Source organism: Cydia amplana, chromosome 15 (assembly GCF_948474715.1).
Source record: "Cydia amplana chromosome 15, ilCydAmpl1.1, whole genome shotgun sequence".
Taxonomy (NCBI): domain Eukaryota; kingdom Metazoa; phylum Arthropoda; class Insecta; order Lepidoptera; family Tortricidae; genus Cydia; species Cydia amplana.
This window is the reverse complement of record NC_086083.1, coordinates 12,481,663-12,495,261: the sequence shown is the minus strand read 5'-3', so window position 1 is coordinate 12,495,261 and position 13,599 is coordinate 12,481,663. Positions and strand designations below refer to the sequence as shown.

Below are 13,599 nucleotides of genomic sequence, written 5' to 3'. Positions count from 1 at the left end.
CTAGGTACCTCGTAAATATATTGGAGAATAGATCCACGGATAGTCAAAGTAAAATAAAACAAAAATTATTTTACTTTGTCTTATTACAATTGAAGGGATGTTTACAAAAACAACATAACTGACTACACTGGTCGACACCTGAAACGATTAACAATGTTCTTAAAAAAGTGTCAACCGCTCTTAGCAGTTATGTTGTTTTTGTAAACATCCCTTCAATTGCCGATACCGAAATATTTTAATTCACTATAGAATTGATGAAAATCAAAAGAAAAACAAACGATACGTATATTACTACCGACTCATTTACTTAAAACATGAACATAGATTGGTAATCAGCCTTAATCAAATCGGCCGCCCTCTCGCCAACCATGATGGCAGGTATGTTCGTGTTACCACTTGGAATCGTAGGCATAACGGAGGCATCCACGACCCTCAATCCAGACATGCCATGCACCTTCAAGGTCTCGTCCACCACGCCGTCAGGCCCCATAGCGCACGTACCCACCGGGTGAAGCAATGAAGCCACCGTATTCCTAGCGTAACACCTCCAGTAACTATCTGAACCCCATTTCAAACCCCTACATTCTTTCACGTTTAATCTCGCTACTTTACCTCCCACCTTTCGGAAATAAGACGTCGTCGCCAAACGCGTCATATATTTGATCCCCTCAACCATGACGTCTAAATCATTTTTATCCCTATAATACCCTAATTCTATAACAGGACTGTCGAGTGGATTGTTGCTTCGAAGCTTGACTTGTCCTCGGGATTTAGGATGTAAGAGAACTAAGTTGGTATAGTCAATTTCATTAAAAATGTTAGCATTGCCGATTGACGCACAGAAAGAGGGATCGTAATTAGTTACAGTTACACAACCAATATTTATAAAAGGGGTCAGGCCAGCTCCCATGTGAATGTTAAATGACTGAAATTGAGGTTTATTTTCCATGATATAATTAGCCGATGATGCGTTTAATTTGAATAACCCAACCTGAATAGGTGTAGGATAAGAATCTAACTCTGTAACTGTAGCTATATTTTGAACTGTTGTCTGAAAACCACTTTGCCCTTGAAATATAATAGGAGTCAACATATGATCATGGAGATTCATACCAACTGGAAGGTCGGAAATGACCTCAATATCCAGTTTATCTAGTTCCTTTTTTGGTCCGATTCCAGAGAGCATTAGAAGTTTAGGCGAGTCAATCGCACCTGCAGACAAAACCACTTCTAAATTAGCGAAAATGTTGTAAACTCTTTTAGACTTTGTCATTACTTGTACCCCATAGGCATGATGCGTAGAGAGATCGACTAGAACTTTTATCACTCTAGAAAACTTAGCTATATGAATATTAGGTCTATTTTGAATTGGCACTAAATAAGCTTCAGCAGTACTAGATCTCCTTCCATTGGCAAACGTGAAATGTGGTTTGGACGCGCCTAAAATTACAGGTCCATAATTCTCGAGCACTCTTTTCACTCCTATTTCATCGAGAGAGTTTAGCATCCTCTCATTTATAGCTTCAAATAAAGCATTTTGAGCCGGTCTCGATATTGCGACTGGTCCTTCTGTAGAATGGAGGAAATGGTTTTCTTTTAAGACGCTGGGATCAGTCATGCGTTCAAGTTTTTTGAAGTAGTGTAGTACAGTATCCCAGTTCCAACCAGGAGCCATTTGGTCCCACTGGTCGTAATCTGCCGGGACGCCCCTGGCGTAGATCTCGTAGTTGTTGGAGGAGGACCCGCCGAGCATTTTGCCGCGGGTCATGAAGATTGTGCGGTTGGGATGGCTGCTGCCCACGCCTGCGTCAAGCGAAGCCTTGTAGTCCCAGTCGGTGGGGGTGTGTGCTAGGGTCGCGAACATGCTGGGTAACTGGAATACAGAAATTTCAAATGAAATCATTTTCATCCAATAGAAAATGAGTAGGTTATTCTAAACATTATTACTATAGTTGTAGTGTACCTAACGAACAGCAAAATGAAGATACATAGTACGGGCAAAAATAATATGTGTAATACCTACCTATATGTATTCATGATAGTGATACCTACAACATTTTGCGGCATCAGTCTCATCTCATACAAATCACTAACAACAACCAACAACAACTAAGTACCTAAGTATAATATGTCATTTCAACTTAACAACTTAATACCAAAACCTACCTAACTAATCGTTTTCAGAAGTATTTTCATGTTTTTAATAAACGTGGAATGGGACATAGGAAAAGTATAAGAAATTTACAGCACAATTAAATACGTTTCCGAAGAATTGCAAGTACCTGAAGGAATTACAACTAGCTACTAATTTTAAGACTCAATCCAACTTAATAATCTCAATGTCATTGTCTCATTGTCAAGTTAGATATTATTTTACATTGATTAATCGCAGCTAGGTAGTCTATCAGTACTAGTTCCTGACGTACATATTTTTATCCCATTTGAATTCAAACCGGTTATTATGTCAAAGGCGAATCATTGACTTATCTCAATGAGGCGAATTAATTGATTGCCAATCAAGGTGAAGTTGTTGCATAATGTATAATGCGCGCACGCATGAATGGCAGTGCATGGTCAATGTTACTTGTAAACAAACTGGGTTAAATGCTTTGTTCTTGTTGAATACACTTTAAGTAGGAATCTTTATACCTTTAGGTTTGAGCGAGAACCTTATAATATATCCTCCTGGCATGTCTTAAGAAGAGATTGTTATTCTTGAAATATTTGCCTGTCTGTTTTTGTAAGGTACTTAGGTATGTAATTACTTTAGCCATATTCCCTTGTGAAATGTTACCAAGCTTTCAAAATTCCCCCTGGAACAATGGACAGCACAGACGTGATTCTTTGAAAGTCTCAATGTAATTCCAGTCCTCGAACTTCTACGAAATAACTCCACGAGTAATGTGACGTTCTTGGAGATGATGTAAGGGTATGTAAGTAGTAAGTATTTGTATGACGCTAATACAAATTTAATATGATTACCTACCTAAATTGCTCGGCGCTCGCACACATTTTAGTTTCGCTTTAAAAGGAAATAAACACAGCTTCAATTACCGTAAAATGGGGTGAGTAAGGTTCGCGGGGAGCGATGGGTTATGAATGGGGAGAGAAGGGATGAAAGGGAAGATGGAATTTTAAGGCTACTGCTACAAAAATAATGCATTCCAATTTAAAATGGAGCTAATAGTAATACTCATAATAAAAAAAATCGATCCAACATCACCTTTGTATGAAAACCCAACTCACCCCAAATACGAGGGACTACGGGGTGAGGTGGGATTCCCTGTTTATCGTCAAAGTTATGAAATGTAACTACCCAAAATAAAATAAAAACTAAAATACAAACGTCCGGAACACTTATTATGTACACCATTCAGTTTGCATATGTAAAAATAAAATGTTACCGAGGTTTGAATGTCAGTTTTGCACCTACTCACCCCATTTTACGGTACCTACATTTTTATTCGAAGAATATGTGGCGACCGCCTACATTCGTGGGAAGCCACCCTTATAATATAACCAAGGTAACACTAAGCTGTCATGTTGACACTTGACAGACAGAGAATAAACCGGGAAACTACACGTGTATAAGATAAGAGAATTGTGATGTAAATAATAAACATTATACATATTCAACACAACACGGTGCTTATTTAATGTTCCTGACGTCACCTCACAGCACTCCCACATTGGTGACCACCGAAGTTGCGCAGTGGAGGAGCCCGATTTGCTTGCGCGTGCGACTCATGTCCGACGAGGGCAGATTCCTAGAAGTTTGGTGCCTACATCGTGTTTGGCGTCTTTGCACAGGCCGACAGCTGCCCCGTGATAGCGGGGTGCGAGGAATTAGCGTCAGGTCGACGCTGCCCGGATCAGCACCAGACGCGTTACGCATTTCGTCGTTGACATCGTCGTGCGGACTGCAGATCGGATTTGTAAGAGTGGTGAAGTGCAAGTGTGCGTTATAAGCTTTACGTGAGTGATTTTTCCCTAAGGAACCGAACCAGGCCGTGCTACATAACCCAAGTGACACTTGTAAGTAAAATAACTACTATAAAAACTGATTCCTACAACGCTATATAATCTCGTGTTCTACGTGTGGTGCATTATATCAAGCTGGTGTTCTGAGGACAATTAACATTTTAACCACTTTATGTACATCATTAATTAATTACCTAACATAACCCTTTTAACTCGCCATTTGCTTTTAAATTCAAAAAAGAATTTTATTGTGTTCAACTATTTCATTCATTCGTGGACTATTGAGTACTACGTTTGTTTTGCCTTACAAAGCCCCCTAATTAACCTTCATTGCATTTAGTACATACTTATATTTAAAAATAAAATCTGTTTTTGTATCTTAACCTATATCGCTATGTTTTTGTTATGAATGTTTTCTGTGTTTGTTTATTATCATAACGTTTGCCTGTTGTACTAACTGAAATTGTTTGTGTGGTGTGTCATATTTAGGCCACATTTGGGTGGTGGCATTTGCATTTGAGCACATATTTTATTCCCCGAACCATGTCGGCAGAGGAACTCAGACAACAGCTGGCAGACCTGCAGAGCAGGCATGAAGCACTACAAGCTCAGCTGCAGGGACATTAAGCTCCCCCCCAACCCACACCTACACCGGCCACTGGAGATAAAGTGTGCAAAGTATCTGTAAAATTACCTCCGTTCTGGGCAGACAAACCTAAAGTATGGTTTGCCCAGGCGGAGTGCCAATTTCATGTAGCAGGAATAAAATGTGATATGACTAAATTCAGTCATGTGATTAGTATTATAGACCAAAAGCTGATTGGAGAGATTGAAGACCTGGTATTAGATCCTCCTAAAGAAGACAAATATGAAACTTTAAAAAAAGAGTTGATTAGACGACTGGCCGTATCAGAGCAGGAACGAGTAGAGAGGCTAGTTAGTGAGGAAGAACTTGGTGACAGCAAGCCTTCTGCTTTCCTCAGACGGCTCCGTTCTCTTGCAGGGACAACAAAAGATGAAACCCTCCTGCGGCAGCTTTGGATGAGGCGCTTACCAAACAATGTTCAGGCTATTCTTGCTGCTCACACTGATCTTTCCCTAGAAAAGCTAGCGGGGTTGGCCGACAATATAATCGAGGTGTCACCAGGCTCATCAAAAGTCAACAAAATTGACAATAGCTGTTCACCAAGCGAGATGGCCTCGCTCAAAGAGTGCATCGAACAACTGTCCATGCAAGTAGCCAGCCTTGCCGGCTCTCACACCAGAAGCCGCTCCCGTAATCAATCATCTTCAAGAACCAGAAGCCGAAATGGATCCCCGGCAACTCGAAAATGCTGGTACCATAGGAGATATGGCACAAGAGCCAGCAAATGCGTCCCTCCTTGCAACTGGGAGGAAAACTCCAACCGCAATCAGTAAGCGCGGCTACTGATTGCTCCATGTTAAAAAGTTATAGCCGCCGCTTATTTATTAGGGATAAATGCACTAATCAAAAGTTTTTAATAGACAGTGGATCTGACTTATGCTGCTACCCTCAACGCTGGCTTAAGCACAGAAAACCTACTAACTGGGAACTCAGTGCAGCGAATGACAGCAGCATAAAAACTTATGGTACAATAAAACTTACCTTGGATTTAGGACTGCGGCGTGAATTCACTTGGCAATTTGTAGTTGCTGATGTCAGCACCGCAATCATAGGATCTGATTTCCTGGCGCACTATCACCTTTTACCAGACTGTCACAAAAAGAAATTAGTCGATGGTACTACGGGTTTAAATGCTGCAGCCTCAGTTGCTATTACAGATCACTCAAGTGTTAAAGCCATAAATTTACAAAACTCGGTATTTGCACAAGTGCTCACTGAGTTCCCAGATGTCGTTAAACCGCCTGGTCTTCCACGTGTGATAAAGCACAATACAGTGCACCACATCCGGACAACAGACGGACCGCCCCTTTCTTGCCGTCCACGTCGTTTAGCGCCCCAAAAACTAACAGCCGCCAAGAAAGAATTTGAGGATTTCGTGCGCAGCGGTATTGCTCGACCTTCTGAAAGCGCTTGGTCGTCACCGCTACATATGGCTTTGAAGAAAGACGAGTCATGGCGCCCGTGCGGCGATTATCGGACTTTAAACGCGAGGACCATTCCAGATCGGTATCCTGTCCGGCATATTAACGATTTTACCCATAATCTCGCCGGAGCCAAGATCTTTTCAACCTTAGACTTGGTGAAAGCATACCATCAGATACCCGTAGCCGAAGAAGATATCCCAAAAACGGCTATCGTTACCCCGTTTGGCCTCTTCGAATTTCCTTTTATGACCTTCGGGTTAAGGAACGCCGGCCAAACTTTCCAAAGATTTATCGACGAGGTCACGCGGGGTCTCGATTTCGTATTCCCCTATGTTGACGACATCTTGGTATTTTCAACAAACGAGACTCTTCACAAAGAACACCTAAATATTTTGTTCAAACGGCTACAAGATTATGGCGTAGTAGTTAATCCGTCAAAATGCGTGTTTGGTGCCAGGGAAGTCAAGTTTTTGGGCTTTCAAATCAGCTCAGAAGGTACTAAGCCTCCACAAGATCGAATCCAAGCCTTACTCGATTTTCCCCCTCCGAAGACCGTCCAGGGTGTGCGCCGATTTCTTGGCATGATTAATTATTATCGCAGATTCATACCCCATGCTGCCCGATCACAAGCTCCTCTCATCGATGCCGTCGCTGCCATAAATGGTAAAGGTGCAAAACCATTCTTATGGACACCCGAACTTTTACTGCGTTTCGAGGAATGCAAGGCGAGCCTGTCTAAGGCTACCCTATTGCAACACCCCACTGACGGCGCTTCCCTCGGGCTTTTCACAGACGCATCTAGCATCCACATTGGGTCCTGTCTTCAGCAGCTCGTAAACGGTCAATGGTGCCCTCTCGCTTTCTTTAGCAGGAAACTGACCTCCCAGCAGACGCAGTGGCCAGCATATTATAGAGAGTTGCTAGCGGTGTACGAAAGCGTACAGCATTTCCGCTACATACTCGAGGTTCAGCACGCAACTATCTACACGGACCACAAGCCGCTGCTGTACGCTTTCGTACAGCGTCGAGAGAAGCTTCCACCATCACAGCTGAACCAACTGTCCTTCATAGGACAATTTACTACGGACATTCGTTACATCAAAGGCGAAGACAACGTGGTCGCGGACACAATGTCGCGCATTGAAGCTATTTCACTAGACGTTGATTACGTGGCACTCGCTAAATCACAAGAGTCCGACCAAGATCTCGCGATTTTGTGCCAAGGAAATTCCAGCCTTAACCTAACAAGGATTACACTTCCTGGCACAGAAACTTCCATCCAGTGTGACGTATCAACTGGAAAGCCCCGTCCCTACTTAACCCCTTCGTTTCGCCGAGCAGCATTCGAACAGTTGCATAACCTCAGTCACCCGGGAGTCCGCGCCACCATTAAATTGCTGACGAGCCGATATGTTTGGCCATCAATTAAAAACGATGTACGAAGATGGGCCCAGTCGTGCCTCGAGTGCCAACGAGCTAAAGTGACACGTCACATCTCAGCACCCATCGGCCACTTTCCTCAGCCATCTGGACGTTTTCAGCACATTCACATAGATATTGTGGGACCAATGCCAATGTGTAATGAATTTCGTTACTGTTTGACGGCCATAGATAGAGTCTCAAGATGGCCGGAAGTGTGGCCCATGCGTACTATCACGGCGGAGGAAGTAGCTGATACATTCATACGAGAGTGGGTGTCTCGTTTCGGCGTGCCGTCAATAATTACAACAGACCAAGGAACTCAATTTGAGTCCGACCTGTTCCGCCGCCTCACACAAACCTTTTCCTCGAAGCGCATCAGGACAACCGCATACCACCCGTGCGCCAATGGTATGATTGAGCGAGCCCATCGGCAGCTGAAGGCTGCTCTCATGTGCCACGCCGATTCTTGGGTAAGAGCTCTACCCCTCGTTCTACTAGGCATGCGGACAGCATTTAAAGAAGACCTTAATGCTACTGCCGCGGAAATGGTCTACGGCGAAAGCTTGCGTTTACCAGGAGAAATGTTAAATCCTGCCCCAGCGAGAATGGAAGACCCAGCCGACTATGTCACCCAACTTCGACGAAAAATGGCAGCTCTACAGCCTATTCCAGCCTCACGTCATTCGAAACCAGCTATCTTCATCTCCAAAGCCTTGTCATCAGCGACTCACGTTTTTCTGCGCGACGACACTGTTCGCCGCCCATTACAACCTCCTTACACAGGCCCATACGAAATTGTATCTCGTTCATCCGACGGCAAAACTTTGACACTCCGCATCAAGAGTAGGGAGGTCGCGGTAAGCGTCGACCGAGTAAAGCCAGCCTTCATAGAGGCGAGTGCTACAGAACCGGAAGTCAGGGCACATATTCAGAATAAATTACCCGCTCCTAAGCCTATTGTCAAGCCAGCCGGGGTCCAATCGCCTAAACCTTCTTGCACGGATGAATCCGTCAAAGCTCCCGCGGATGCCACTACCCAAATGCCACCTATCACGCGATCTGGCAGAAAGGTGACATTTAGCAAACGCGATGATTTTTGTTATTTCTAATCGCCTAATGGGTTATTTCTCTCCGTGGGGGGGTGGTGTGGCGACCGCCTACATTCGTGGGAAGCCACCCTTATAATATAACCAAGGTAACACTAAGCTGTCATGTTGACACTTGACAGACAGAGAATAAACCGGGAAACTACACGTGTATAAGATAAGAGAATTGTGATGTAAATAATAAACATTATACATATTCAACACAACACGGTGCTTATTTAATGTTCCTGACGTCACCTCACAGCACTCCCACAAATACTATACGTTTAGCGTAGGTTGTTTACGTGTCAAGATAAGTTATTTAGGTACTTAAAAACTAAGATTACGGAACAAAATCATTTTGTTTACTATATAAGGATACATTTAGTGTCAAAATCCAAGTTTTTGCTACGCTACCTTAATGCATCTATGACGTTTGTTTGTAACGACACTAACGACTTTTTGATTAGCTTCCGCATACCTATTTACAATATTTAAGTCAATGTTTGAAGGTCAAATCGACTTTGATATTAATTTACGTCCGTCTGTTAAGAGAAAAATATACATAGCAATATTAAGGACGATTCACGCCACGCTAGGCCGGGCCAAAGGCCGGGTTCGTTTCCTATGGAAATCACCACGGGTAAAGACCGTTACGCAGGACAACTTCAAAACTGTTAATTTTTTATTCACATATCGAATCGAAGCCGATTTTATCATTAAAAACCTTGATCGAAGTTGGCCCGTCATCGCGAAGGTCATGATCATAGATGGTTTGGGCAGGATTCTTGTTTTTCTGAATTAAGATTACTAGGACAAGGCAACATTACAGCTGCGCATATATAACCGCTCCCACTGCTTTAGTAGTGTTATTAACATTATTAAATAATTACTTAATTTAGGTACTTTACTCGTACAAGTTATCTCTTGAAAAAGGCAAGAAATATGTTTACCTCTGAGACAAAAGTTAGGTAATATATTGGTCAGTTATAAAATGTATATTAGATTAACAAATCAGTGCATTAATTATAACCTAAATAAGTATATTATGCCTACTACTGAAAGAAAGAAACCATCGGGTAGAGTGTAGACGCTGCCCATTACTGATCCTTGTAGAAATCCTTATGCCGCGGCCACACTAACGGGAAACGCCGAGACACGCTGTTGATTAGCGCGATAATCCCAGTGTGGCCGTATGAAAAGTGGCATTAGAAACGTTCACTATAATAGAATTGGTCAGTTTCATGATCTGTTCGGCCAACAAATATGGCTGGCTACATCATGCATTCATCAGTTTTAAGCAGGGATGTTGCGAACATCCGCATCCGCATCCGCAACCGCGGAACTTCCGCATTATTTTCAACATCCGCATCTGCATCCGCATCCGCATAAAATCGATGCGGAGCTTATGCGGATGCGGATGTCAAACAAGTCGGTACGGTACGGGAACGTCTTAGCGGCGGCGTGTGCTAGGTAATTTCGTCATTACCCGTTATAGGTAATGACGAAATCGTCTAGATCCAGAAAAGTCGGCCAAGTTACTGTTTATTAAATATAATGCACCTATATTCTTGCTCAAATACTAAACGTTTCGTTTTTTTAATAAAATATACTAAAAATGTAATATTTGACGTTTTCTAGAAGTACCTAATCTTGACATCCGCATCCGCATCCGCATCCGCATCCGCATCCGCGGATGTGAGCCTTTAAATATGCGCATCCGCATCCGCATCCGAGGATGTCAAAAAATCTGCATCCGCAACATCCCTGGTTTTAAGTTGTCCCCGTTCGTGAAATGGCCGTACCTATATTTAAAGTGGCAAACCAATTTTGTCAGTAGTAAACTCGGCAAATCTGAAATTTGTGGCCGCGAATAGTCTCATACCAATTTTGAATTTCGCACTTTTTCTACAATAAAATATTGGTTTGCCAGAGTATAGTTACATACCACGCTAGCAGGCGGTGGGTCTCCTCCTGCCTCTATGAGCAGCACTTGCCAGTGCGGCACCTCGCTCAGCCGAGCCGCTACCGCAGCACCCGACGACCCCGCACCTACCACAATGAAGTCGAACTTCTCCCCATCTGCAAAATTAAAATGCAGCCGAACATAGCTAAATACAGAAAGTTGCTGGCATACCTAGCAGTGGCGGCGCGTCAAACATATCCATAAGCAAGCCGGGGCTAATTTGTAGTAGTAGTAGTAGTAGTAGTAGTAGTAATCACTTTATTGTACACAACACAGGTTTACAGAAATAAAGGTACAAAGGCGAACTTATCCCTGTAAGGGATCTCTTCCAGCTAACCTTCGAGTAGATGAGGGGAGAATTCAAATTAGATAGACAAACTTACGGAATGTACAGTAAGTACACTTTAAAAGTAAACTAACCTAAATGTCCAAAAGTAAATAAAATACATAAATATTATTATAAAATAAAATACATGCTACATACATAAATACTAAACATATATTACATATAAATATATATATATATATATATATATATATATGTGTGTGTATATATATATACAAGTGTCAACAAAAAAAAAATAGACATCAGTACTTAACCAAATCACGCTTGGTTGGAAAGCATAAGTTTCTTCAAATTAGCCTTGAATGACGCTACAGACTGGGACTGTTTGAGCGACAGGGGCAACTCGTTCCACAACTTCACAGCGCGTACCGTGAACGAATTCGCATACGATCGTGTCTTATTCGGGGGAATAGCAAGCGTAAGATTAGCACTTGAACGTAAGCGGTGTTCACTGCCTTCAGCCAGATAATTAAATCTCTCGGTAAGGTAAGATGGAGAGCAGGGGTTAAAGAGCACGTTGAAAAGCAACGACAAGACACGCACATTTCGGCGTTGGCGGATCGGTAACCACCCGAGCTGAGAGCGGGATTCAGAAATGTGATCGTACTTACGGAGGCCAAATATGTACCTGATACAAACATTTTGTAAACGCTCAAGTTTATCCAGCAATTCCTCAGTAAGATCTAAAAACGCAACGTCACCATAGTCAAGAAGAGGGAGCAATAGAGAACGAGCAAGAGTTAGTTTGGTGTGAAGAGGGAGGAAATTCTGTAGTCGTCGAAGAGAGTGGAAAGATCTAAAAATATTTTTGCTCACCTCGGCTACGTGAGGAGACCAAGAAAGCGTCTGATCCATGATGATACCCAGATTTCGGACAGTAGAGGAAAGATGGATAGTAATCCTATCAAACAAAATGTCAGGTACCACCATGTCCGAGAGCTTGTCTACATAGTAGTCTACAATTTGGCTTACATATTTCCTTTAGAACTCTGCTCAAACGTCCAAAAACAGGCAAGTCGGTGGGAATCGGCTTTTATGGACGCGCCGCCACTGATACCTAGCTGTATTTAGCGGATGAACAATGTGATTTTTTTCGATTTTAGTATCTGCTTATTAATTGCAACATCACTATCCTCCATAATAATGAAAAGCATGAGGCGAGTGACATAAAACTCGATAAGTCGGGATAATTTTTCATCGGGAATTAGAAGAAACACTTACGGAAGGAACGTTGGTAAGTTTTAATTTCAAAAACCTGTTTACCTACTTGACTATTATCTGGTTATTTTAGGTCGACTATCACCACCACCACTATCATAATGATGATAGCATGATAGTATATAATTGTCCTCATAACGAGAGTACAAACATCAGGTACATTCGAATGCTTTAATACACTTTAACTTTTACATGATAGCCCACCTTTTAACTTGTGTGCTGCTGGCCATTCAGTCGAGATCACAGCCTGGGAGATAGCCAGTGTCTGTAGAAACCATCGCATCAGACTAGACCTGGTGGCCGTTGACTGCATCGAAGACAGGGCGTCGTTCACTACTCGATTCACTGATGCCATCTTGGTGGAGGTGGTCTTAGTATTTACGCGGGAAAACTTTTTTATAATGATAAATTTTTTTTGATATTTTATTCTTGATGGTTTTATCGACGAAATACTTTTAATCAACTTTTAATGTATTTATTAATTTATAACAAGGAGTACGAATTATACGAGTACGATATACATGAGCACTTGTTTGAATTATTTTGGAAACTTCATTAATTTTGTATTTTTGTTAGTTACGTAGGTTGGACCTGCGAAATACACAAAGTACTTATTAGTTTTACCTTACCTACCTATCGAATATTACGCTGTGACTGTGACACTTCATTCAGATTCCGGTTCGTTACAGCCAAATATCATAATAACGTGTTCCTAGAATATCAGAATGTCAAAACAGATTATTCTCATAATGTTTAAAGCTCGAAATGATTTACGCCTACTTCGTAAATTACCGTATTCTTAATATGACTATAATTTATTTAGACTCTATCGCGTTTTGATAAATTTTCCATTCTCTACCATTTCCCAAAATGTCTAAAACTTGACTTGATCATGTTTTGATGAATTTTCAATTATACCATTTCCCAAAATGTCTAAAAATCAAATTAACTAGATACAAAAACGTCACATTGTCAAAATGTCTAAAACTCTATGGAAAATATTAAAAACTAGCTGTTGCCAGCGACTTCGTCCGCGTGGATTTGTATGTTGGTGGTAATATATTCTACATGAGCATAGAGCATTAATGCGGCAAAATATAGTAGTCTTCTTCTTATTCTTTAATTGCCATGCCCTAACGGATGTCGGCGACCACCTAAAGAAGATAGCAGTAGGGACTGTTAATAATTTGTTAATAATTATCCAAAGCATGAGATTTGTCTGTCACAAACTACCTACTCATGAAGTTTCAAGTCCCTAACTGAAAAAAAAAATTCTCGATAGAAGCCCTCTTGCGTGGCCCTTAGAAGATTTTCAAGTCCACTATTTAAAAAAAAATCGCGCCCGATGCATACTTTCAACCCTTTTTCACCACCTTGAGGGATGAATTTTCAAAAACGCTGAAATGAGTTTTCTTCTCTTTTAATAAAATACATTTTTACGAAGTTTCAAGTTCCTGGCTAAATTTGAACCACATACAAACTTTCAACCCCTTTTTAACCCTTTTAATGCT

General features: G+C 41.7%; 1 protein-coding gene across 1 annotated transcript; it reads right to left on the bottom strand.

Moving 5' to 3' along the window:
• Window positions 1-287: 287 nt before the first annotated feature.
• LOC134654549 (ecdysone oxidase-like) lies at window positions 288-12,445 on the bottom strand. The gene is made up of 3 exons (XM_063509998.1): window positions 12,293-12,445; window positions 10,507-10,640; window positions 288-1,873 (listed from the first exon to the last, which is right to left on the bottom strand). The coding sequence occupies exons 1-3, from the start codon at window positions 12,441-12,443 to the stop codon at window positions 308-310; spliced, it is 1,851 nt and encodes a 616-aa protein (XP_063366068.1). The 5' UTR covers window positions 12,444-12,445; the 3' UTR covers window positions 288-307.
• Window positions 12,446-13,599: the final 1,154 nt, after the last annotated feature.

Excerpts from the sequence above, each read along its gene's own strand:
- LOC134654549 (XM_063509998.1), bottom strand. The coding sequence starts at position 12,443 with ATGGCATCAGTGAATCGAGTAGTGAACGACGCCCTGTCTTCGATGCAG. Across the intron at positions 10,641-12,292 it reads AGCAGCACACAAGTTAAAAG|ATGGGGAGAAGTTCGACTTC; the intron begins GTGGGCTATCAT and ends TTAATTTTGCAG. Across the intron at positions 1,874-10,506 it reads ACCCACCGCCTGCTAGCGTG|TTACCCAGCATGTTCGCGAC; the intron begins GTATGTAACTAT and ends TCTGTATTCCAG.